At 38.7% G+C, this 26,936-nt stretch overlaps 1 protein-coding gene across 2 annotated transcripts; it reads right to left on the reverse strand.

The window, feature by feature from the left end:
- Positions 1-6,218: 6,218 nt before the first annotated feature.
- Positions 6,219-26,863, reverse strand: IKBIP (IKBKB interacting protein). 2 transcript variants are annotated; one of them, XM_077845950.1, is made up of 3 exons: positions 26,357-26,859; positions 18,977-19,094; positions 6,219-7,687 (listed from the first exon to the last, which is right to left on the reverse strand). In XM_077845950.1, the coding sequence occupies exons 1-3, from the start codon at positions 26,527-26,529 to the stop codon at positions 6,932-6,934; spliced, it is 1,047 nt and encodes a 348-aa protein (XP_077702076.1). In that variant the 5' UTR covers positions 26,530-26,859; the 3' UTR covers positions 6,219-6,931. The 2 variants fall into 2 exon arrangements, with proteins under 2 accessions (XP_077702076.1, XP_077702075.1); XM_077845949.1 differs by lacking the exon at positions 6,219-7,687 and adding an exon at positions 13,125-14,785 and having other exon boundaries at positions 26,357-26,863.
- Between the last annotated feature and the right edge of the window lie 73 nt (positions 26,864-26,936).

Consider the following 26,936-nt stretch of genomic DNA (forward strand, 5'->3'; position numbering starts at 1 on the left):
CCCTATGTTGGGTATAGATATTATACTTAAAACTAAAAAATTAAGTTGAAAAAAGGTAATCCAAATTAGGCTGATTGTAGAATATTTCTTATATTTATTTAAAGATTTTGTTTTTTTAAGTAATCTACACTCAATGTGGGACTCAAATTTATAACCCCGGGTCAAGAGTCACATGTTCTACTGACTAAGCCAGCCAGGTGCCCCTAGAATGATAGTTTTTAAAAGGAACGAAGCACTTGATAGCTGAAAACCACTTTAGGTAACAGTTATTTTCAAACCTATCGGACTTTCTAATTACAAAAAAAGGTAGCATGAAATCACCTAAATAGTAAGCCACTGTCTAAATTTAAGAACCAGACCTATTTAGTTGAAGGCTAACTTCTCTATATCCTCACTTGGTCTTGTTTAAGATTATAAACTTATGGGGCAGCCTGGGTGGCTCAGCGGTTTAGCGCTGCCTTCCGTCCAGGGCCTGATCCTGGGAGATCCGGGATGGAATCCCATGTCAGGGTCCCTGCATAGAGCCTGCTTCTTCCTCTGCCTGTGTCTCTGCCTCTCTGTGTCTCTCATGAATAAATAAAATCTTAAAAAAAGATTACAAACCTATTTCACGTGCGTTGCAGAGAGGAGAGGTTGTGAGTGCAGTTGGGCCACACTTAAAAGGTACATTGCGGCTATGGTAACTCACATCACCACTGCATGAGTGTTGCCTTGTGACAAATTAACTGACATCTAATGGCTTGAGACTTAGAATCTCCAGTCAGGCATTAAGGAGCATCTCTGCTGGATCTTGGCTCTGCGTCTCAAGAAATTATAATCAGAAGATAGCTCTTAGGTCCTTTTTAAAGGTTTTCACCTTGGGCTCCTGGCTGGCACAGTTGGTAGAGCATGTAACTCTTGATCTCAGGGTTGTGAGTTCAAGCCCCACATTGGATGTAGAGCCTACTTTAAAAAAAAAAAAAGGCTTTTGCTCATCGGGGCTGAAAAGATACTCTAAGCATCTCCCTGTTAGTGGCTTAGTCTCTTGAGATCTATAGCACAGCTTTAGGGCAGTTGGATTTCAGGGATTTGAGGCAGAGCCAGCAAAAGCTGGATCTTTTTTAGGACTCTTAGGACTATAGAAGTCCTAGCATCACTTTCACTGTACTCTATCACAATATCAGTAATCTCAGGTCTAAATCCCAGCTTGAGGTGAAAGGAACAGATAGTCCTACTGGGAGGAATGTCAGTCATGTAAGAAGAAAGTGTAGGAATGAAAATACATATTAAGCCAATCTAAAGGTGGACTATGTTTGAAAACAAGCAGTTCAGTCAGCTTTCACTATAAGATTTCAATTGTCAATCATGTATGATGGGAGTTTTGTTTCAAGAAAATATAATTTATTTGTGGGTATTGAAAGTATGCTGTGTTCAAGTTGTTAAGAGTCGCTATTTGTAGTTAGAGATAATTTCAAAGCTATTTCCAAGAGAAAACCATTTCAGTGTAGAAATTAAAGGAAAATGGCTGCTTAAAATTTTGTGTATTCCCATTTTACATTTTAAGATTTATTCATACTAAAAGATTCTAACGACTTTTTTTTTTTCTTTAAAGATTTATTAGAGTACAAGCTGAAGGTAGACACTGAACCGACTGAGTCATCCAGGCGCCCCTCTGCATTTTAAAAACATGTTTTTTTCACATTTGGCTTAAGAAAATGTCAATTCCATAAAGCAGAAACCAGTGGAGAGAGTATATGTGATTAGTAGTTTATGTTATAATGCTAGGACATGATAGAAGTGCATAGTAGTTTCTTGGAGAGTCAAATATGATTTGACCCAGGGGCACCTGGGTGGCTCAGCTGGTTGAGTGTCTGACTTCTGGTCATGATCCTGGGGTTCTGGGATCAAGCCCCACATCGGGCTCCCTGCTCCCTCTGCACCTGCTCTGCTTGTGCATGCGCACTCTGTCAAAAAATTATTTTTAAAAAAATTTTTAAAAAAAGATTTTCTTTATTCATGAGAGACAGAGAGAGAGAGAGGGGGGAAGAACCAGTCTCCATGCAGGGAGCCTGATGTGGGACTCGATCCCGGGTCTCCAGGATCACGCCCTGGGCTGAAGGCAGCGCTAAACCACTGAACCACCAGGGCTGCCCCTCTGTCAAAAATTTAAAGAACAAAATTGAGAAATCCTGATTTTTGCTAAATGATGAATACCTTATGACATAAAATTGAACAGAACTAACAGCTGAGGCAGATCTTCATTGTGTGAAAGCTTGAAATGTTTGGACCATGTTTTAAAATGAGTTTAACATTTTTGTGATACCCTTTTTGGGATAGATAGAAAAATGTCCACAAGGCTCATGAAGTTTGGTACATAGTGGTCTTTTTTTTTTTTTTTTAAAGATTTTATTTATTCATGATAGAGAGAGGCAGAGACAGGCAGAGGGAGAACCAGGCTCCATGCCAGGAGCCTGACGTGGGACTTGATCCTGGGACTCCAGGATCACACCCCGGGCCAAAGGCAGGCGCCAAACTGCTGAGCCACCCAGGTTTCCCCACATAGTGGTCTTGATGCTAAATTAGTTACATGCTGTTTCTTTAGCAGAAGAAATGAGTTACAGTTGACTGTTGAACAACTGGAGGGTAGGGAGGGTGATATTTAGGAGCATGATTACTCCCTCCTCTAAACCACCAAATATCTACCTACAACTTTGACTCCCTGAAAACCACTATATCCTACTATTGACAGGAAGCCTTACTGATAACACATATTTTGAATGTTATATGTTATAAACTGTATACTTGGAATAAAGAGAGCTAGAAAAAATTATTAAAAACATAAGGATGAGAAAGTATACTTAACTACTACACTGTTATCATTTATGAGATAAATCACAAAATAATTTAAAAATCTCACATGCCACTTGGTTAAGAAGCTGATCTCAGATGTCAAGGAATCTGTAGGTCATTTGATGGCTGTGCTGTACCTGATCTATCCAACAGTGATGTGGTGACTTAAGTCAGCTCCTCCTAGCAATTCTTAACCTCACATATTATCTATGGAATCATTTCTCTTTTACAAGGCAGCCCTTACTTCACATTCTTAGAAGTGTTCACAGTGTGTGAGATGTTAACCTCAGCATTGATAGAAAGTTTATGACTTGGTTATTATTATTTTTTAAGATTTTACTTATTTATTCATGAGAGACCTAGAGAGGGGCAGAGACACAGGAAGAGAGAGAAGCAGACTCCCCGCAAGGAGCCAGATGTGGGACTCGATCCTGGATCCTGGGATCACGCCCTAAGCTGAAGGCAGACGCTCAATATTTGAGCCACTCAGGTGTCCCGACTGTTGGTTATTAAAATGTGTCTTGAGTTTTCTGGAAAAAACCTAAAGTTTGCATGTGTGCCATGCATGCAGCAATCACTTAATAAAGGCTAGCTATACTGAACAAGAGTCTAGGGGATATGTTTCCCATACAAGATAGAACTCCTACCTAATACTGTGATTCCATGTACAAGTCAGCTGGCTTTCTTCGTGGAATGCAGTGTATGCAAGATTTGAAGATGAAGGATTAATTTATTCAAGGAGCAGCATCTATTATTTGAAGCCATGATCTCAACACAGAAGGCTATACGAGTCGAAGTTAAAACTACTTCTAAGAAATTGCTAACATCTGAAAATTTGATGTGCCTAAAGTTATTACTTGTGGATAAACAATTATTTGCTGATTCTATTGACTGTCGAGTGGTTAGACTTTAAAGGATACTAAAGCAGGGAAATTCCACAGAAAGCTGAAGATGATTTACCCATATCTATTATTGAAGTGATTCTATCTTCTACTGTTAGGAAACAGATTCAAAGCTTACTATTTTGTATTTGCCACAAAAGCTATCTGACCTGAAGAGAAAAACATGACGGCAAGCCTAGTGACGTTTCCAGATTTGAAGGCTCCTTTGAAAAAGTCTTGCTCAGCCTGGCTTCCAAATTACTGACAGATTGGTGAGTCATTATTTCAATAATAGTAGAACTAGCACCAAATGAAGCAAGTGCTTCATTTATTTGGCACTGATAGAAACAAATATTCCTCAAAAATGAATTTTTCAGATGGCTGAATTGTATATATATATATATATTTTTTTCATTTGTTTTTATTGAAGTTTGATTTGCCAATATATAGTAAAACACCCAGTGCTCATCCCATCAAGTGTCCTCCTCAGTGCCTGTACCCCAGTTACCCCAACCCCCCACCTGCCTCCCCTTCCACTACCCTTGTTCATTTCCCAGAATTAGGAGTCTCTCATGGTTTGTCTCCCTCTCTAATTTTTCACACTGTTTTCCTCCTTTCCCTTACAATCCCTTTTGTTATTTCTTATATTCTCTGTATGAGTGAAATCATATGATGATTGTTCTTCTCCAACTGACTTACTTCACTCAGCGTAACATCTTCCAATTCCATCCATGTCAAAGCAAATGGTGGGTATTTGCTTGCTGGCTTGAATTTATATTTTTAAGTACTGAAAAAAAAATTTTAAATGTTCATGTGTAAAATATTGTGCCTTATTAAAAAATGATTACATGGAACATAATTCACATTTCTTTTTAAAAATTTTAATTCATATATTTTTAAAAGATCTTATTTATTTGAGAGAGCATGAGCAGAGGGGAGAGGCAGAAAGAGAGGGAGAAGCAGACTCCCCACTGAGCCCAGTGCAAGACTCGTTGCAGGATTCAATCTTAGGACCCTGGAATCATGACCTGAGCCAAAGGCAGACACTTAACCAACTGAGCCACTCAGGTGACCCATAATTTACTTTTCACTTGGTATCATTACGAACATTGGATAGTGTATTAGGATGTGCTATGGTGATACTGTGGAGTATAGAGCTATTTACAGAAACACCGTCCCCTACTATGTAACTTTTGTTATATTAGTTAATGGCCTTGCCCTTTATGTGCAAAGGCAATTTAGATAAGTTAATAGTAATGTCCACTGCAGTCCCTCTTGTAAGGCAGAATTTATTTGTCCTCATTTATAGGTGAAGAAATGAAAGTTCGTATACACTAAATTTGTCTGAGGCCACACAACTCTGTGTTGATAGAGCCAGAATAGGACCTCAGATAACTCTGATTTCAAAATCTTATGTTGTTCCTACTGTATTAAACAGACATGACTCAAACAGAGGTAGTCACTTCAAAGAGTTCCAGAATGGTTCATCCCCAAGCCTTGGCTTTTTGTCACGAAAATTAGGCTGGTTCTGTGCATCTGGACACCCTTCGTGCTAGGCATAGGACACTGGAACTAACGCACTGTGTTTTTTTAAAGATCATTGTACTTTATCTTACAACTTTATTGAGGAATATTTGATGTGAAATAAATTATACATATTCAAAGAGTACAATTTAATGAATTTTGATACATGTACAATACCTGTGAAACCATCATCATAACTAAGATAATACCCTTCACCCCTCAAGATTTCCTTGTGCCTCTTTATAATCTCTACCTCCTGCCATCCCTAGGCAATCACGAATCTATTTTCTGCCTTTATAGTTTGCATTTTCTAGACTTTCATAGGCGTAGAATTATATAATGCTGTTTTAAATGTTGGAACTTCCTTCTCTGCCCAGGCTGCTCTGGTTACATCATCGCCACACATGAGCTGTGTTGCTTTGGGGCAGTCTCCATCTGAGGCTTGGCAAGCCCCCTGCAACTTATAATGCTTCCCCCTCAAACCCTGCTCTAGCCATCACTTCCCTTCTCTGTTTTAGGTCAATTTTTCCTGTTTCCTAAAGCCATGAAAGATCTGGGAAGGCTTACATGACTCCTTTCCTCAGCTCCCTGGCTGTGGCCTTTCTGGTTTCCCTTCCCCTAGATGACTAATGAATGCTACAGCCCTGAGCCTGAGGGGCAGTTCTCCAGTTAGGGCTCCAGCTGTATGTATACTATGCTCCCCGGCAGTTAATGAGGGCAAATGGGGTTCAGATCCTGCCCCATCCAGATTTCCCAGTGGCAGATGGCAGATCCTACTTCTTGTCTGGACTCTGTGTGTGTGTAAGAGAGTGTGTATCAGGGGAATGCACTGGGTTCCTGCTATATAAAGTTGCAAGTATACACTTTAGCATATTTATTTTGAGACATCAACTAATCAACCTTTTTTTTTTTTTCAACCTTTTAAAATATTTTGTTTTTACTGTTCAGAATAGAATCTGTTGACCTTAAAAATAAAACAACCGGTTATTTCACCAGCAGAATGGGTTTATTCAGGAATAACAGAACTGCAATTCCAGACACGCAGGCTATGGCAAGACCATAGGCAAGTCCAGTGAACATAGAAGAGGAATGCTTTTTCATAGAGGAAAGGGGGCAGTTGAGAGGGGCTTTATTATAAACAAAAAATTCCACTGGAGTGAACTGGGAGTTTGCAGTGTTTTGGCTGCTCCTTGATCGAGTTGTGATAGTCTTTTACTGGCTGGTCTGCTGTGTCTAGGAGAAAAATCTTCCGCCTACTGGTGTAGGAAAGCAATGGCTTCCTTCTGTTTGGCAAAGGGCTGCAAGGAGCCGAGTGGCGCGAGAACTCCCCCTTCTGGCCTTGCAACTCCATGTAAGTGAGGTTTCCTTTATTCGGTTTCCGGAATCAGATACAAAATGATGTTTGCTCCAAAATGTCATTGTTTCTGAGTTGTCAGACTTTTTTTTTTTTTTTTTAAGATTTTATTTATTTATTCATAGAGACACAGAGAGAGAATGAGAGGCAGAGACACAGGCAGAGGGAGAAGCAGGCTCCATGCAGAGAGCCCGACGTGGGACTCGATCCAGGGTCTCCAGGATCACGCCCCGGGCTGCAGGCGGCACCGCTGCGCCACTAGGGCTGCCCCTGTCAGTCTTTTTATAACAGGACAGAGGTCATGTTATTAAAGTTATCTCAGTCTCATCTAAATGGTTTCAAGCTAATCCATATCTGAAATGTGTGTTATTTCATCTTTCACATCCTTAATCTCAGCTCGGACTATTGTTAAATTAGATATTTTTTCATTTAAGAAAGCAATTTCTTTCTCTCTTTGTAGTAAGTCAGTAACCAGTCTCCCAATGCGTAGTGTTAAGTCATTTACCAATGGTTCCAAACGGGAAAAGTCCTTCTTTAGATTATACACTTTTGGTTTTAGATCATTTGCAAAAGTTACTGTCTTCAAAACTTTAGCTCTGTCACTTTCTAAGCTTAAAAACCTATCTGTGTGCTTGTTGAAATCATTCTTTAGCTCTGAAAGTGTCTTCTCAACAGAGTTAATTCTTTGTGAATTTTCAGATGCTATCTTTCGGAGCATTGCTGTTCGGTCAATGCTACTTGAAAGAAGATCACCTATGTTTTTTACTGTATCTTTTTCTACTTTTTCTATTTTATTTTGTAATTCTTGTGCAGAATCTGTCAATGATGCTACATCAGTTACTAAACCTGAAATACGTCGTATATCTGTTTTTACAGTTGTAATCTTCACACCAACATCTTTTGCCATAGAAGTTGTACTTTGGTCTACTTTTGTCACATCTTGAGAAAGAGCTGTCAAATTGTTGTTCATTATACTCTGTTTTTCAGTTATCCTATCGGACCAAGTTTTTACCTCATAAATTTCCTCCTGTAGACGCTTTAGATGAGCAATTATTTGAAAAGACTTCCACTGTTCCATGATAGCTTCAGACTTCTGCCACTATAAAAAAAATATAGCACCACAATAATTAAATTGATTAAAAGTTTAATATATAGAATTCAGGTTGAAATTTTAACTACCATTTTACCCTTCTTCTGGAAAGCATGATAAAAGATGTATCAAGTGTGTTAGTAATGATTAAGAAGGAAAACATGAAGGAAATATAATAAAGTATAACTGGTAACACATCTTTCAGCTATTTTTATACCATCAGCCTTGGTATAGTGGCAAAATGAGCTAAATGAGAGAGAGTGGAGTATTTTTCCTTGCTGGAGAAGAGAGGACAATGCCTTCTCTAGATGAACTTTGGTAAATTTCTGGGGATCAGAGACGGCAATATAATTTCTGAAACAAATTTGTTTGTAGTTATTTCAAGTGCTAGAATGAAGGTACCAATGTTCAAGACTCCATGTGTATATGCTTTCTTGTCCTATTACTTTTAAAGATTTTATTTTTAAGTAATCTCCTCCAATGTGGGACTTGAACTTATAACCTAGAGATCAAGAGTTGCATGCTGTAGTGACTAAGCCAGCCAGGTGTCCCTGTCCTATTACTTTTATGAATAACTTTCTGGGGGTATTTATCAATGAGACCCTGAAAAGTTCAATAATTCTTAAGTTCCTATTATGTTAGGCATACCAAGTATGAGGGATATAAAGATGAGGACAGCTTGGGTTGTGACCTCAACTCAGTTTAGTAGTTTAGTGGAGAAAATAGAAAATAGGTATGTAAGAAACAAAACAACCAATAAGAAAACTATCTCCAAAATTCTTTTTTTTTTTTTTTTTTTTAAGATTTTATTTATTCACGAGAGACACACAGAGAGAGGCAGACACATAGGCAGAGGGAAAAGCAGGCTCCATCTGGGGAACCTGATGCAGGACTCCATCCCAGGACCCCAGGATCACGCCCTGAGCAGAAGGTAGATGCTCAATTGCTGAGCCAGCCAGGGGCCCCTAAAATTTTTTTTAAAAACCCTAAACAACTTGGATTCAACAGTGTTTATTGGGCTTGTGTGTGCTAATATGGTCAAGAACAGTATCTGCTTTTAAGGAGATTATAGTTTAGTTTGGGAAGGAAAATGACAATAAATAGATTATTTGAAATCAGAAAACAAAGGGGCACCTGGGTGGCTCAGTCAGTTAAGCGTCTGACTCTTGATTTCGGTTCAGGTCATGATCTCAGGATCCTGGATGGAGGTCTGCATTGGGCTCTGCGCTCAGGGGGAGTCTGTTTGAGGATTCTCCTTCTTCTTCTCCCTTTGCCTCTCCCCCTTATTCATGCTCTCTCTCTCTCTCTCTCTCTCTCTCTCAAATAAATAAATAAAATCAGAAAACAAGGAATATGCAAGCTGAAAAGCAGTTTTACAAAACAAGATCTACGGTTTTATCTAAAGACATCAAGTTTTATTTCCAAAATAATTGTGTATTTCAATGTTATGAATTACCTTTATAAAATTGCATTTGCCTGGTTTACTCAGCTAATCTTTTGAGATTATTTTGATAACATTTCAACTTAGTTTTATTTAATGCAAATAAAAATTTAGTATGTTCACAATATTATTTTTATGGCAGCTTAAAAAAGGAGTAACAATATAGCTGCAAAAAAAAATGACAAGTTGAAATGGAGAACAGTTAAAGTAGTAATTTCCTCTCTTTGCCTCATCATGTATGTTTGATTTCAAAATATATTTTAGGATTTTTCTTCTTAGGAGGTTTATGCTCTATTAATTATTGGTAGGGGGAGGTGACCCCAAGTGTTCTTTAGTAGAGAAGCCAGAGAGTTAATATGTTATTATGGGTGTGACATTAAAGAGTGACCACAGAGGCTCTGGAGTGGGTTAAGTGTCTGACTTCGGCTCAGGTCAGGTTATGGGTTCTGGGCTTAAGTTCCACATTGGGCTCCCTAATCAGCAGGGAGAGTCTGCTTGTCCTTCACCCTCTGTTCCTCCCCCCACTCATACTCTTTCTCTCTTAAATAAATAAATAAAATCTTAAAAAATATATATAACCACAAACAGGAAGGAAATCAAGTAGTGATTGCAAAAGTATGTGCTATTTTTAAGAGAAAGGTTTTGCAAGTGTATTTGCTGAATCAGAGACTTCAAACAATGAAGGAAGTAGATGGCTTATTTCATCTAATTCATTACTAGGTTATTATTTATTAATGTATTTACTCTGGTAGAGTAAATGTAGCCTAACAGTACCACACAGTTAAGACTCATCAGAAAGCACTTACTTTATTCTTAGAAGGAGCAGATCATTAAGAAACTGCTAGTAAAGCTGTTTCACTCGGTAGCTTATAAAAAGCAATTTATCATGAACTTCTGTTGATCTTTACTAAAATATTAATACAGTGCAGGAATAGTCTTGAAATTGTTTCACAGAATTATTTTTAGAAACTACTTAGGGCTTGTTTAAACTATTTCCCTAGAATGCATAGAAATGTTGGAGTCCACCAGTAGCTCAAAAGATTTTTACCAAATTCCTATCATGTATACAGGCTACTGAGCTAGATGCTGTCCTATAATGTTAAATATTGTTTGGATCTACAAGTAGAGCAACATGGTTCAAGGGAATGATTTCTGGGTCCAACTGGCTTTCCAAAAACTGTGCTAAAGGATCTTTGAGCTGTAACTAAAGGACCTGGAAATTTTATTAATCTCTAAAATTTAAAACCACATAGAGCCAGAAGGGGTTTTAGAGATTTTTTGATACAATTTCCTCATTTTACAAATTAAAAAACTGAGCCCCCAAATAAAGCACCCAAGAACACACAGTTTGTGGCAAAGCCTAGAAGATTCTAGTCTGAGGCTCTTTCTCCACCACTGCTTTCCCACTATTCCCTAAACATTTATTGGTTTCTTCTTATGTCCAAGGCCCAAACAATTTTACATCATAGTTACAACTTTTGGGTGACTTACAGTCTCGTTTGATGGTGATATGGTAGTCGACACATTTGGCTGAATTATGGTTTTTAAAAATTCTCAAGATAGTTCTATCCATAGCAGATTTCTTGTGATTTTCTCCACTGGTTGAATAGTAGCAGATTGCATTGTACTGTGGGAGATCAGTAGAGAGACAGACCTAGCAGTGTGATTGCACATTTCCTAACCTTGCTAAGCCTCAGTTTCCTCATTTTTAAAATGCGTGTCATGGCCAGCAAAGTTCTTGTGATAAGGAGTGATAATGCAGGTCATTGTAGGTACTCAGGATACAGAGCTGCTACTGTGATGATGATGAATGTAGACCTCCTAGCAGTGTTTGGCACATAATAGGCTCCAAAATGCTAGTTCTCTCCTCCCTTGCTGTCAAAGCTGGGATGGAGCATTTTGATTTGTATTAAATTAATAGTTCAATAGCTGAACTGAAAACAAACCAACAGATGCTGGGTAAATTTACAGAGCTTTTGCCAATTGCAAATATGAGATAAGTATATAAAGAAATGTATCTTTTTACATGTGCTTGGTGAATTTGCATCATTATTTTTAATTTTTTTACTATCATTAATGATATATTAAGCTGTGATTAAGATTATAGATATATACAAAGGTCTATAATCAGGTTGAGGTTAAAAATAATGCAATTAACTTTGTATCTTCCTAGTTTTCTACAGAACCATGAGGCTAATAAATCAACATTTTTCATTATAAAATATAAAAAGTACACTTAGTCAACAGCTTCTAAGCATTAGAAATTTAAGGAAATATTGTTATTAATTTCCAAAATTTAAGGAAATATTGTTATTAATATATCTTTAAACTTTGCATCCAAAATTAAAAAAATTAGATGTTTGTTTTGTAAAAGTGATTTATTTATACTAAATTTAAAAAATGGGCCCAGTAGTACTATCAGAAATTAATTGATATAAAATTTATTATCAATTACAAAGACACAAAATTTGTCTTACAATATGGTAATCTTCCTTAAAGGAAAGACTAACAATATAATTTAATATCTGATACACAGGGAAGTTTTTGAAATTTTAAGTATCTGTGATATATAAATGAATGTAAGAAATAGAGGAAGACACATTGGGTACATCTAAAACTGTTTACTGATAATTGTTTAGAGGAGAATTTCTGAGTTAAAGGAAAATATACATATACATGTGTACATTATATGTATATACATCTACACAATAGTTTTCTCATGACATACTTGTGGAAGGGTAGGTTTTGTTTGTAACTGTTACTATAGAACACAGTGGTCACTTTGTTTCCATTTATTTTCTGTAGCAACTACTATGGTATATAAAAGCTAATGATGTATCAAATCTGGTGATAGGCTCAGCAAACAAAATATAAGAGATCACACCTGCCATGAGGGGATGGAGGTTGAAACAACAAAGTTCTAGTGAACTTTAGAATCTATTTTATTAGCATTAAAATAAAGGCAAACAAATACAATTTTGTCAGTGCACACAGACAAGAACTTGGATGTTCAGAGGTGAAGGAACTTAATGTTAAGATTCCAGAAATTAATGATATACTCTTTAATAGTAGCATTCTTTCAGGCTCATTTTTATGGTTATCTACCAGAGGCCCTCCTAACCCCAGAGTAGAACTTGTTTGGGATTTTTCCAAAATTGTGCAAATTTACATAATAAAACTACCTGACCGCAACTACTTTTTGCAATTGATTGCTTTCAAGTTCTTTGTGTTTAATTCCACTGATACTGCATTATAAAACTGGGACTACAGTTGGTTACTGGCAAGAAGACACAAGAACAGTACTTCCATATGCAGTCGACTCAGTTTTCAACACCAGGTTTGGACACTCTTGATGCATTAGTAACCAATAAAAGTCTTATGTGCTTTCCCAACCCTGCACATTTCTGATTATCATTATTGGAAAAATCTGACTAGATCTCCCTTTAATCACATCTCAGTATGTCCACATCTTATTCCTTGTGACTGCATTATATGATTTAGAGTAAAATAAAATCACAAATTTGGTTGGGTGATTAGTTTGGGAACTCTTTAAAAACAATGACATACATTTAATTACCATAGTAATAATTTTTCATCATGCTGTCTTTTCCTCTTTATTTTTTGATTTTTTTAAAGATTTTATTTATTTATGAAAGACACAGTGAGAGAGGCAGAGCCACAGGCAAGGGAGAAGCAGGCTCCATGCAGGGAGCCCGACGTGGGACTCGATCTCAGGTATCCAGGATCAGACCCTGAGTCAAAGACAGATGCTCAATGGCTGCGCCACCCAGGTGTCCCTCTTTTCCTCTTTAAAATGGGCCACAGGTGTATTGGTATTTTTTTTTTATTGTAGGTAGAATACTTTATCTAGAGATCATGTATCTAGCAAACTAAAGAGTCTGTAACGCAGTTAGAACCTTAAAAAAAAAAAAAAAAAAAAAAGCCCAGGTATACAAAGATATCCCAAAAGTCCATACTTCAAAGCATACACACTTAATTCATAGGTAAAACTTTCAATATGAACATATTTACTCCTTTTTCTTAATTAAAAAAATATCTATGGTTGACATGGGGCTCAAACTGTCACCTTGAGATCAAGGGTCAGACACATCCATATTTACTCTTATTTAAAAATTCTTACAAGTATTTATAATAGTATGCTTTTAGAACGTTAATGAAAAGTAAAAATGTTCCCCAGGCTCCATAGTTTTCAAAATGTACATATTGACTCATAGCAAAGCACCTCAAGTTCTCCTTTGGGCATGTTATTTTTCTTTTTAGACAAAATTCCTATGAACTTGGTGGTCCGGATCTTAGTCTGCAGTTAATTACAAAGGAAATGCAGAACTGGTTAGGCAGCCACATCACCTACCAACCAACCTGACAGTAACAGCAGGCCAATGGGTCACATCTTTAGGTGACAGAAAAGGTATAAGATATAGACATAAGGTTTGAAAAAATAGCAAACTAGGGTCAGTTAGTAAGAAGGGAAACTCCTCAATAGCTTCAAGAGATGTTAATGTATTTGGGTCCAATATAATAGGTGAAATTCATAATAATGTACTTTAATTATTAGGAAAACATTAAAAAATTAAGAATATTGCTTTAAGGAGGTGGAGATATATTTTGGAAATATTTCTATTTAAAATGGCTAAAATGAAAATTTTATTGCTTAGATAAGCTTTGATTCTCTGGATAATCCATGTGTGTGGATATGTCACGTATTTGCCAGTAATGTAGGATAAAATAAGGCATGTCAAAGTAACACAAAAGCATGGAACTAATAAATTTATGTGTAACAATATGGTGATCAGAATAAATGTAGTGCATTAAAAGTCATTATGAATTCCTTTATTTTCTAGATCATATTCCTCTAAAGTTCCCTTTTCTCTTGTACTTGAATATACCATAAAATCATGAAGCTTCCCTTTTAGAACATCCAGTTCATTTTGCATCTTTAATATGCTATTATCATACTGAATTCCTTCAAGGGTTTTCTGCATCTCCATTATTTCAGATACTGCTTTCAGCATATCGTCTTCCATATTGAACATCTGAGTAGTTAAGTCTTCCATCTTTTTTTCTGTCCCTATCAGATCCTGAGAGACTCTGAGAACAGAGCGAATAGCACTTTCAATTGTTGGCAAATGTGTCTTGCATTCTTCAACTTTGGGTTCATAGTTGGAAAGTTTATTAGTCAGGTCTTCATCTCTGGCAAAGAGAGCGTGCTGTTCCTCTTCTAGCTTTTCAATTGCTTTTGTACCAGAGCCAAGCTGCTCCTCTACTCGTAGAAGATCCTCTTCTTCTTGTCTTTTTACTGTTCTAATATTTCTTAGTGTGCTGTCTTCCAGATCTTTTAGCCTTTCAGTGAGCAGTTTTATTTCTTGTTCAGCTGAGTTAATCTGGACAGTAACTTGAGAATGTATGTGTTTTGATTCTGATTTGAAAAGGTCTGTATTAACATTCATTTCTTCTAGGCTTCTTTTCCAGAAATCTGAAACATTCTGGAATTTCTCATTAAGGCTTTGCATCTTTTGGGTGAGCAACTCTTCACTATTTTGGATGTCATGCATGATACTTTGGAGGCTGGATACTTCCTGCTCAAACTGGGTCACCAAAGACATGGATGATGTAGCTTCCTGCAGGATATGTTCGGTAGACTCAAGCTGCATTTATAACACAAAACAATTCCCAAGGCTACTTAATAACTTTTTTTTTTTTTTTAAGAGAGTAAGAGAGAGCATGAATGAGCAAGGAGAAAGGCACAAAGGAGAGGGAGAGCGAGAATTTTTAGTGGAGCCTGATGTGGGGCTTGATTTCACGACCCTGAGATCATGACCTGAGCCGAAAACGAGAGTTGGACACTTAGTCGACTGAACCACCCAGGCGCCTCTTAATAACTTTCATATTAGGGAAATACACTTTTTACAATCACACTCTCAGTTCAAATTCTGAAGATGTCTAAAATATCCATGTATATCAGAACCATAATGACATAAACATTCGTTATTTGAGTAGTTGTTTTAACAGATTTAAAAACAAATGTAATAGATTAGCACTATGGTAGAAAAACATACACCTAAATTCACAATATTTGTACATTTTCATGGAGGGATATTTACAGGGGAAATGATGTTAATAAAGTCTGAAGTATATCACATTTCCTTCTTACTTAAATGGAAAGCAACTTAGTTGTCATTATAGTTATTCTGCTTTTTTAGAAACTGTAACTGAACTAATAAAATTTTAAGTTTCCTAAGTTCTATGATTCTGGAAGAGTTTCTGCCTGGAAATTTCTTGACTGACCTACAGTGAAGGTACCAGAATCAGATGTTATAACAAAGGCAGAAATGAATAAAAATCCAGTTAAGTGAGGCAACTCACATTAAATAGCAACATGTGCTAAGGTTTCTGTAAATTTTGGTAAGCTCCTGGCATTTCCTCATGTGTCCAGAACATAGGAGGCTGTGGACCTCCTTTAGTTTATACTCAAACATAGGTAACAGCCTTAGAGACTACAGGAAGGCCTAAAATGATCGTTAACTTACTAAGTGTTCGCAGCATTATGTTGAAGACTTAATACTGTACAAGACGTGGTTCTGCCCTTGAGCAGCTTAGTTTAATTGGGGAGAAAACTAAGTCTACATATGTTACAACAGGGGAAGAGCTAAGGAAGCATTTACATGGGGCTCCCAAAACAGACTTCAAGAATCAAGGAAAATACGAGAAGTATTATCTAGTATCTGCTTCTAGTTACTTCTTTCCTAAATCATCCTACATACTACAGCCAGATTAAGCTTTTAAAAACTGTTGTACATATCATGGTACGGTATTAAAAAACCCACATTTCGGGATCCCTGGGTGGCGCAGCGGTTTGGCGCCTGCCTTTGGCCCAGGGCGCGATCCTGGAGACCCGGGATCGAATCCCACGTCAGGCTCCCGGTGCATGGAGCCTGCTTCTCCCTCTGCCTGTGTCTCTGCCTCTCTCTCTCTCTCACTGTGTGCCTATCATAAATAAATAAAAAACTTAAAAAAAAATTAAAAAAAAAACCCCACATTTCCTAATATTTCTAGAATAAAGTCCAAAATTTATCTCTGTATGTTATTCTTCCCTCCTGTTGCTTAGCTCAGTTGTCTTTCCTTCCAGGCTTAGAGCAGATCTTAGCTCCTCACTGTAGCATCCTTCCATAGCCCAAGCTCCTGGAGCACCTATGGTGTTGTGTATTTGACACCTGTTTGGCACTCAGCACACATAATTAGAGAAATTTTCAGTGTTCACTCTGTGCCAGATCTTGTGCTAGACACTAGATATGAAAATATAGACCTAATATAGTTCCTGACTTCAAATTTTGACAGAGGAGATAGCATTTTGCATCTTTTACATCACAATATTCTGGAGTCCCACTAGGATTTATTATCTCCTATTCCATTATCCATCACTGGGGATATAGAGATAAAGGACACGTGTTTGCTTTAAAGAGCAGAAAAGGAGGCAAATTGCTAACAATGAAAAATCAAAATAGATTACTATTTGTGTCATGATAGAATTAGCAAGGGGAGAATGGATTCTCTGAGGAGAGAAGAGCAGCCTGGAGGGTAAAGAGGAAAGACTTAGAAGTGTCTCTGAAATCTGACTCTTTAACAGACTGATGTTATTAGGTGAAGGTATAGCAGCTTCTAAATTTCTTAGGGGAAGAGACCATGTCTGATGCCTCTTTGTGGCCCCCATATCTTAGGGTATGAAAAACATGTTTGTGGACATTTAGGAAGAAGAATGGCTGTTAATCTTCTGCCCTCTCCCACCCCCCATTAAGACTTGAAGCAATTCCAGGTGATAGTTAGGAACAATGTGTAACAGGACTGACTAATATAGGAAGACCACTCTGAAACCTTGTTTGAAAATTATTTTTAGGGGTGCCTGGCTGGCTCGGTAAAGAGAACAATGCTTGACCTTTGGGGTTGTAAGTTTGAGCCCCACATTGGGTACAGAAATTACTTAAAAATAAAATCTTTAAAAATTATCTTTAATGTACACATGTAGCTATAATACAAGATCCTCTAAAAATCAATTCTGAGAAATATTTGTATATCAGTAATACTGTTTAGTTGTCTTATCATCGGCTTTTTGAAGAGGTAAGTGTATCTTTATCTAAGATAATTTCCTGTTTAGGCTGTTCACCAGAGCATCACTGTAATCCAGAGGCAGTATACAGTAGACCCCAAATACAAGATCAATTTTTCAGAATAATAAAGGTCTCAAAATTTAATCTGAAAATAGACAGTGACTAGTATGTCACAATAATTTGCATTTATGGGCTGTCAATATATCCTAGTAGTTTTTTTGTTTTTTTAAAAAAAGAGCTAAAAAAAAAAGCTTAATACCTTAAATTTATTACTGTTTATAGTTTTCAAAAAGTTTGTATACATATTGTATCATATCTGATCCTTATAAAAATCTTGTTATTCTCATTTATTAAATGATGAAATTGAGACTAAGAGAAGTTATATTTTAAAATAATTTAAAAATGGTATTTTAAAAACCTGCCTCAAAAGCATTTTAATTGCCACCAAATTTTTTATTTAAAAAAGGACATCTTTTTTCAAAATTTGTTTTCTTTTTTTTTAATATTTTGTTTATTTGAGATACAGAGATAACAACAGAGATAGAGAACATGAGTGGGAAGGAGAGGGAGAAGCAGGCTCCCAGTGGAGCAGGAAGCCTGACATGGGGCTCAATCTCAGGACCCTGAGATCACAACATAGACGCTTAATCAACTGAGCTACCCAGGCACCCCCTAAAATTTGTTTTCAATAGCTTTTAAGTATATGGAGTTTCTATCTCCTGGGATTTTTCCCCCCTATAACTCTGTTCACTCTGATTAGAAGAGCCCCTAAGAAATGTAACGAGATTCCAACTTGAGCTCTATGTCAAAATACCCACTCTTGCAGCATCATGCAGCTTCTCCCCAAGGCTGCTGGGCTCTCCCTCTGTGGAATCCCCTGGCACATGCAAGGGATGCATAATTTTCAACTGTGGCTTTTCTCTTCTGGGGGATTGATTATATACTAATTCTGTGCATGAGGCCAAAGGAAATTAGATCCTCTATTTCATTTGTCTGTTTTTGTAAATCCTTGCTCACCTTGGTGCCAAGCACAAGTCCTTGCCTACTTTATGACACAAGTAAAGGTTTAGTGAATGAGTAAATAACAAGGCTTGTTTCCCAATGATAGCTTGGTTCCTGGTAGCCAGGTAAGTCCTGAATGATGCCTTATTGATTGCAGCTGACCTCTCCTGGGAGCATGGTAGTTAAAAATTTTTTATGTCTCACATTTCTAAGAATTCCAGGAATAATGCATCTGCATTTGCAGCTTGAAGAAACACAAATACACAAGGATTTTAATTTTCATTTGGCTACAAAATCAATATTTATTTTTAGTCATTCTTACATGCAGATGTATATAAATTTACCAACTAGAAAGTAAAGAAAAAAAACCTGATGGATCTTTGCCTAGCAAATGCTGTTGGTATTCTAATTTTATACTTAAAGGCCAATCATATTTTCAGTGCTTTAGACATTTTATATTTAGATAAAAAATTGGAGTCCCATCAATAGGAGAATATTGGTAACAGTAACATTTGTTATATTAAAAAAACAACAACAAAAAAAACCTGTCTTTTCAAAATAATCTGAGTCTAAATTGGATTGAAGGGAGAATGTGAAAATGTATGAAAACCAGTGAGTTAAAACAGTAATGTTCTAAAAGGTAGGAAAAAGTTATGAACTATGGTAGAAGGGTGGTAGTAGGGAAGAAAAATGGGAAAACCTACCCAAGTAAGCCAATTAATAATTAATTACCTTTTCTGAAATGAAACTGATTTTACTTTGAAGTCCTTGGAACTTGTTGGTTTCTATTTTCAGTAATTGGTATTGGCTTTCCACCTTTGTAAACTTCTCTGACTGCTGAAATACAAACCTGGAAAAGAGAAAAAATATCACTACCTCCTAATTCATATCTACTTAAGTTTGAATTTTAAGGAAACATTTTATACTTCTGGTAAAGGGCAACATAAATTCTGGTATGAGTGGTGACAGCTTTTAGTAGTTTATTCTAACAAATCAATAGAAAGTGAAACTCTATCCTGTTCAAGTCCCAGTCCAATGAGTGAGATGGTGCGATAGTTGCATGCACAAAAAATATTTTTGGGGAAGAAATGATGAATTATCTCGAACAAGATATGGGACCTCTCCTATTTTTCTCAAGGCCATATTGGGCAATAGCTAGGAAATGTGTTTTCATACTGAAATGTAGAACCAAGAGTTACTTGTGTGAAAAAAGTAAATGTAGAAGACAAAGCAGTGGAATGGAACAGAGAGATGACCAGAAGTTGCAAAATAACAAGCCAAAACTATGAAAACAGGAGTCATCATCAAAGTGGCAATAGAACATATATGCAATGCAGGATGTACAATCTCTACAATTGGTTATACTCAACGATATGGGTCATATATGTGTCCTTTAGATGTCATTCTGAATTGGCGTATGTTCTTCATCTGGTAAGTAGTAAAGATTGTAGAAGCATAAAGAAGTTATTCCAATCTTAAGAACAATAAATATACTTTTGTTTGTATAGGACAGGAGATGAAATGCAAAAGAAATGCTTTGGATCTAATACCATTTTGGTTCATCTACTTTTGACTGAATTCTTTGGGCTCCGAAAAAGAGCAGCTGAAATTCTTTATCAAGTCATCAATAAGTGGTTGGGCAGATCCCTTCCTCTGAAGAGAATTTAAATCATAGTACATAGGGCAGTGGTTCAAAAGCTTTGCAGCATACTGGAGTCACTTGTCTGCTTTAAAAAAAATCTAATGCCTGGGTCCCACACACAGAAATTCTGGCTTGTGTGGTTTAGGATGTGATTTGGATATTGGAAATCTTAAAAGCTCCCCAGATTATCTGAGTACTCAGTCAAGCTGAGAAGCACTAATTCATAGTATTCTATGAAACTGACGTCTGTTGAAAGACAAACATTTAAAAATTGTAAAACTCAGAGATGAGTGAAAGACTTCTGAGCTTTGTGTATCATTTGCAAAGGTGGTGATCCTTCCAATTCATAAATGTTATTATTAGGCCAGCTTGCTATAAAACTGTCCAAAACTAAAAATGGACTTTTTGGTTTTGAATAATACTATACTGGATAAAATAATTTTTTAAAATTTATTTATTTTAGAGATAGAGAACTTGGGGGGGGGGGGGAAAGGAGGAGCAGAGGAGAGAGACAAGCAGACTCCCAGCTGAGTGCAGAGCCTGACATGGGGCTTGATCCCATGACCCTGAGATCATGACCTGAACCAAAATCAAGTCAGATGCCTAACCAACTGAACCACCCAGGCGCCCCATAAGTTTCTTTTGATGATGGCTAGTGTCTGTCCTATAAATGAATTAAATAAGCCCAGGTTACATAACTAGAACAGACTGTCTTTTCTCTTATGTGATAATATGACTTTTAAATAACATTTCTGGCTATTAGAAAATGTCATTATCCTAATTTTCAAACATGAATATGTAGACTTTATTCTCTTTTATTTTGGCTGTTTCATTCTTGGATTTTAAGAGATTCTTTTTAGCATATAGACTTATCTGAGATCATCAGACAGAGACCAAGGATGGAGAACAACCTAAAGAAATATCTAATTTCAGAGATTAGTTTTATCATTCATTACTCCAGTGTTACCTCAGGGGTTTATCCTACAGATCAGAATGTTTATTCAGAATAAAATTGTTATTCTAAGAGACTTTTTGTGAAAGTTGATTCACTACTATAACACACTACAGCATTTTCCATTTTATTAAATATTGTAATATTGTCTACTTCAGGACTTCTCTTCAAAATTCAAATATTAAGCAAAACCTTGAAGAAAACTATGTCATGTTAGTGCAAATATAATCTGATGATAATCTGTAGATTTTTTCCATGGCTAGCTTCTCAACAAAATAAAAGATTCACCATTACTACATATGAATAATAATACATATAAGAAAAAACAAGCATAAAGTTGACTTTGTGCTAGTAATGAAAAAAATGAAAAGTGGTTTACATGATGCTGAGTTAACATACATTCATTTTATTTTTTGTTTAGATGTGTCAGGCTCTACTCTAAAATGATTTATTTTTTTTTTTTAAGATTTTATTTATTTATTCATGAGAGACACACAGAGAGAGAGAGAGAGAGAGAGAGAGAGAGAGAGAGAGGCAGAGACACAGGCAGAGAGAGAAGCAGGCTCCATGCAGGGAGCCCGATGTGGGACTCGATCCCGGGTCTCTAGGATCACGCCCTGGGCTGAAGGCGGTGCTAAACTGCTAAGCCACCTAGGCTGCCCTTCTAAAATGATTTATAAATATTAACTCATTTAGCATTAAAGAAGAGGATGATTTTCTAGAAGTGGATGTTGACAGAAGGTAGCTTCAGTACTGAAAAACTAAATTCTTGAAATTGGCATCCAGGTCAGTTTCCTTTTTATGAGCCATATATATATATTTTTTTTTCTCCCCCCTAAAGTAGGCTCTACACCCGTCATGAAGCCCAACATGGGGCTTGAACTCACAACTCTGATGGAAACCCGAGCTGAGATTAGAGTTGGATGCTTAACCAACTGAGCCACCCAAGTGGCTGAGTCAGAGGCATTTTTTAGCAGAAGTTCAAGGCCCCCTTATTCCCTGTCATCCTCAGTTTAGATGAGACAGACAGGGTCTGCTAAGGGCTATAACTTCTAGTTAGAAAAGGACTATAATTAGTTTGGACCAGGGATTTTTATGTCTAGGGTCTTGGCCTCTTGGATTAGTATCGAGGGAGGCAGCATATCATACTGGTTAAGAGCGTGGAGCTGAGCAACTTTGGTCCTGCCACTTACTAGCTATATAATCATCTTGGGCAAGTTATTTGGCTTTGTTGTAGTTTCTTCCCCTGTAAAGTGGGGATAATAATACTTCATAAGGTTGTTGTAAAGATTAAACGGGTTCAAATTTATGCAGTTAGGGTACCACACATCAACTACACTTTTTAAGTACCTTGGCCATTTCTTTCAGAGTGCTCTGTGCAGCTGCTTTTCCATCCCTTGGACAAGCCAACAGTGGTATAAAGGATCAGGTTTCCCTCCGGCTTACATCTGATGGAAGTCCCAGGCTTGTCCACCTTTGAAACCAGTGTTAGATTTATAGCAAATCAAGAATGGAATGGATAGATTAGACCACTTACAGGAAGAGAACTCTCTTACTCTGTTTTTGGGCCTCTTTGCATTATCATATGGGAAAAGGATATGCAAGAAAGGGTCCCAGATTAATTGGCTAGTTTAGTATGGGCCTTACAAAGGGAATCTTTGACTCCTTCAGAATCCATTGCAGTCTACATACACTTATATTGATCCAGGGCCTGTAGGACCTGATGGTGTTCTCTACATAGCTCCTTTAGTAATCATTGATGGTGGCAGACAGTTGATTGAGGATCTATAGGATTTCTCTGATTGTTTCAACTTAATAATGAAAAAGAGGCAAATAGGGATGCCTAGTGGTTAAATGTCTGCCTTTGGCTCAGGGCGTGATCCCAGGGTCGTGGGATTGAGTCCTGCATCGGGCTCCCTGCAGAGAGCCAGCTTCTCCCTTTCCCTGTGTCTCTCACGAATAAATAAATAAAATCTTAAAAAAAAAAAAGAGGCAAATAAACAAAGGAATCTGTTATTATGGATCTTTTGAAAGAAGGGGAGTTCTAGAGCCACTAAGGTCAGTACCATTTAGTCCTATGTTTCATACTACAGCTTCATTTTCAGGCACAATACTGAATGTTCAGGAAAACAGTAACCATATTCCATTTAAAAATCGGCATTTAAAACATAACCCTGCCTTTCAGATAAAACTTCACTTACAAAAAATAGAAAAAAAAGATGAAAAATGATGTTAGTGAAGATTTTGAATGTAACTTGTGCCTTTACTGTAAGCATCAACAGTAAATTCCTACACCGAAGTGTCTACTTTTCAAGTTTTCCTTTATAGATTTCTTTCTCTCTCTCTCTCTCTTTTTTTTTTTTTTTTTTTTAGAGAAAGACAGAGAAGGGGGAGAGGGGGAAAAAGGAGAGGGAGAGAAAGAGAATCTTTTTTTTTATTTTTTTTATTTTTATTTATTTATGATAGTCACACACAGAGAGAGAGAGAGAGAGAGGCAGAGACACAGGCAGAGGGAGAAGCAGGCTCCATGCACTGGGAGCCCGATGTGGGATTCGATCCCGGGTCTCCAGGATCGCGCCCTGGGCCAAAGGCAGGCGCCAAACCGCTGCGCCACCCAGGGATCCCGAGAGAAAGAGAATCTTAAGCAGACTCCATACTCAGTGTGGAGGTCGATGTGGGGCTTGACCCCACAAACCTGAGATCATGACCTGAGCTGAAATCAAGAGCTGGACACTTGGGACACCTGGGTGGCTCAGTGGTTGAGCCTCTGCCTTTGGCAGGTTATGATCCTGGAGTCCCAGGATCAAGTTCCACATCGGGCTCCCTGTGTGGAGCCTGCTTCTCCCTGTCTATGTCTCTCTCTCTCTCTGTATCTCTCATGAATAAATAAATAAAATCTTAAAAAAAAAAAAAAAAGAGCTGGGCACTTAACTGACTGAGCCACCTAGGTGTCCCTACAGATTTCTATTAGTATTTTCCCAGGATGTTAACTATTGAAAAGCTCAACATTTTATTTAATTTTTTTTAGCCCAACATTTTATGATGTAATTTATCTTGTATGAATATGAATCTTTGCATAATCAAAAATACATTTAATAACTAAAACCAGGTGTATTAGATCCCAGAGAGAAGCAACATATACAGATGATCCCCAACTTAAAATGGTTTGACTTAGATTTTTTGGCTTTATGATGGTGTGTAAGTGACATGCATTCAACAGAAACTGTACTTTATATTTTGACCTTTTCCCAGGCTAGCAGTGTGATCCTGATCCTCAACTTGGTAGCATCCTCTTTCCTGATGCTAGGCAATGGCTGCAGCAGTAGCTCCCTGTCAGCCACATGACTGTGAAAGTAAACACCTGATTCACTTACAACCAATCTGTACCCACACAAGATGCTGTTTTTTCACTTTCAGTGCAGTATTCAATAAATTACATAAGATATCCAACACTTTCTTGTAAAATAGGCTTGTTAGATGATTTTGCTCAACTGTCTGTGAATGTTAAGTGTTCTGAACATATTTAAGAGAGGTTAGGCTAAGCTATGATATTTGGTAAATAAAGTATATTAATTCATTTTCAACTTATATTTTCAGCTTACAATGGGTTTATTGGGAAGTAACCCTATCCTAAGTCAAGGAAGATCTGTATCCTTTAGTTTACTACCTCTATTACTGAATAACTTTCTCAGTATAGAAGAGTTACTTACCTAAAGAAGGGCATGCATTTGAAGACATAAGAGCAGTTTATTTACAAGAGTAAATCTATTTTTTTATTTTTTTTAAGAGTAAATTTATTAAAGAGGGTAAATTTATTCTTTCAAGATCAAAATCAAAATATTACATAAATAAAATGCTGTATCACTAAGATGGAACAGTATCTTTTTTTTTGAAGAGAAAATTTAATGACATTTACTTTATTATAACAAATCTTTTATTTATTTCGACTCTGGATGAGTCACCAGCAGTGTATAATTCTAAATTTACTCGGGAGTCCAGGGCTCCCAGCATGGAGCCTGCTTCTCCCTCTGCCTGTGTCTCTCTGCCCCTCTCTGTCTCTCTCAAGAATTAATAAATAAAATCTTAAAAAAAAAGAAAATGATTGGGGCAAATAAAATTACTAAGTTGGTTTTAAGATTAAATTTTTAAAGATTTTATTTTAAAGAAGGAGAACAGGATCCCTGGGTGGCGCAGCGGTTTAGTGCCTGCCTTTGGCCCAGGGCGCGATCCTGGAAACCCGGGATAGAATCCCACGTCGGGCTCCTGGTGCATGGAGCCTGCTTCTCCCTCTGCCTGTGTCTCTGCCTCTCTCTCTCTCTCTCTCTCTGTGTGACTATCATAAATAAATAAAAATTTAAAAAAAGAAGGAGAACATGGGGGGGGGCGGAGGGGCAGAGAGAGACACAAGCCGACTGACTCCTCCTTGAGTAACGAGCCCAGGGTGGGGGGCTCAGTCCCAAGACTCTGGGATCATGACCTGAGCCAAAGACACATGCATTTTCTTTTTTTTTTTTTTTTTTAAGATTTTAATTTATTCACGAGAGACATAGAGAAAGAGATGCAGAGACACAGGCAGAGAGAGAAGCAGGCTCCATGCAGGGAGCCTGATGTGGGACTCCATCCCCAGTCTCCAGGATCACGCCCTGGGCCAAAGGCAGGCGAAAGGCACACGCTTAACTGAGCCACCCAGGTGGCCCCTTAAGGTCATTTCTAATACTCATTTTTTTTTCTATGAAAACAATGTATTGCTATTTGCTTGGCTTAAAAAACTATACCTGTTCAGGACTCCTGGGTGGCTTAGTGGTTGAGCATCTGCCTTTGGCTGACGGCTGATGGCTGATCCCGGGGTCCTGGGATGAGCCCTGCATGCAGCTCCCCGCAGGGAGCTTGCTTCTGCCTGTGTCTCTGCCTCTTTCATGAAAAAATAAACTAAAAAAAAAAAAAAAAACCTACAGCTGCTCAGTTTTAGGTGAACACGAGTGCTACACTCTTGTCATCTGATGGTACCGAAATAAATCTGTAATTTAGGAATACGCTTCCAATTCACATAACGCATAAACGATGATTGCAAAAGGAGAGATTCTCCAATCTCTGACATCGTCGTTAACGTTTGCTGCCTTGAGATCATCATGAAATCTTTCAAGGCTGCGCGTCATTGGCGTGAGGGTGGGGCAACCGCGTCCGAGGCAAACGTGCAGAGGACGGGAAACAACGGGTTACAAACACGGGAAAGCATCCGACGGGTAGCAGGCGCTTGACACAGTTTGCGCCGCATCGGCACCTCTCAAGACGCGGCTGAGTCGTCCCCAGACCTTGGTCTCAGCTCCCACGGAGCGATCGGGGCCCACTACGTGCTAATAGGAAAAGTTAAGTTGTAAGACGAGCGAAAAGGAAACCAAGACGGTTGGGCTGGCCCTTCTGCGGGGCCGGGGCCGGGGCCGGGGCCGGGAGGGGCCCGAGGAGAGCGCGCCGACCGCGCAGGCCGGACACAGGCCCCGGCGGCCTCGCGTCCACTTACCAGGCCAGGCCCAGGCAGGTCCCCAGCGACAGCAGGCTCACGCCGGTCCGCGGATCCGCCCAGCCCCCGCCGCCGCCCCGGGCCTCGGGGCTCTTCCCGCCCTCGCTCCGCGTCCCCGGCTCCGAGGGGGCTCCCTTGGGTCCCGACTTCTTCCGGCTCTTCACCTCCGACATGTCTGCACCGCCGAGGTCCCAGGCGGCCTCTCCACCCCCGGGCGTCGGGACGTGGCCGCCTCGGCCCTGACCGCGCCCCCGCCTGGACCGGCGCCGCCCACAAGCTTGCCGGCTCCTCTCCCCGCCGTCCTCGCCGCTTCACAGCGTCCCCCGGCCGCCCGCCCTCTAGCTCCTCAGGCCGCCGCACCTGGACGCAGTCCTTCTCTCCGTGAACGCCGCGGACCGAGGACCGCGGGGCCGCCCGCCGGGCAGCGAGGGCGCGGGGAGCGGGCAGGCGCGCCACTTGGAGCGCGCTGCCGCCGGGTCCTCGGCCCACGGTCCTCCGGAAGGGGCGCGCCCCGGGCTTGGCCGCGCCAGGGACGGGGCGGGGCGGGGCGGGGCGGGGGCGCTCCCTCAGGCGCGTGCGC

Source organism: Canis aureus, chromosome 13, assembly GCF_053574225.1.
Source record: "Canis aureus isolate CA01 chromosome 13, VMU_Caureus_v.1.0, whole genome shotgun sequence".
In the NCBI taxonomy this organism is placed as follows: domain Eukaryota; kingdom Metazoa; phylum Chordata; class Mammalia; order Carnivora; family Canidae; genus Canis; species Canis aureus.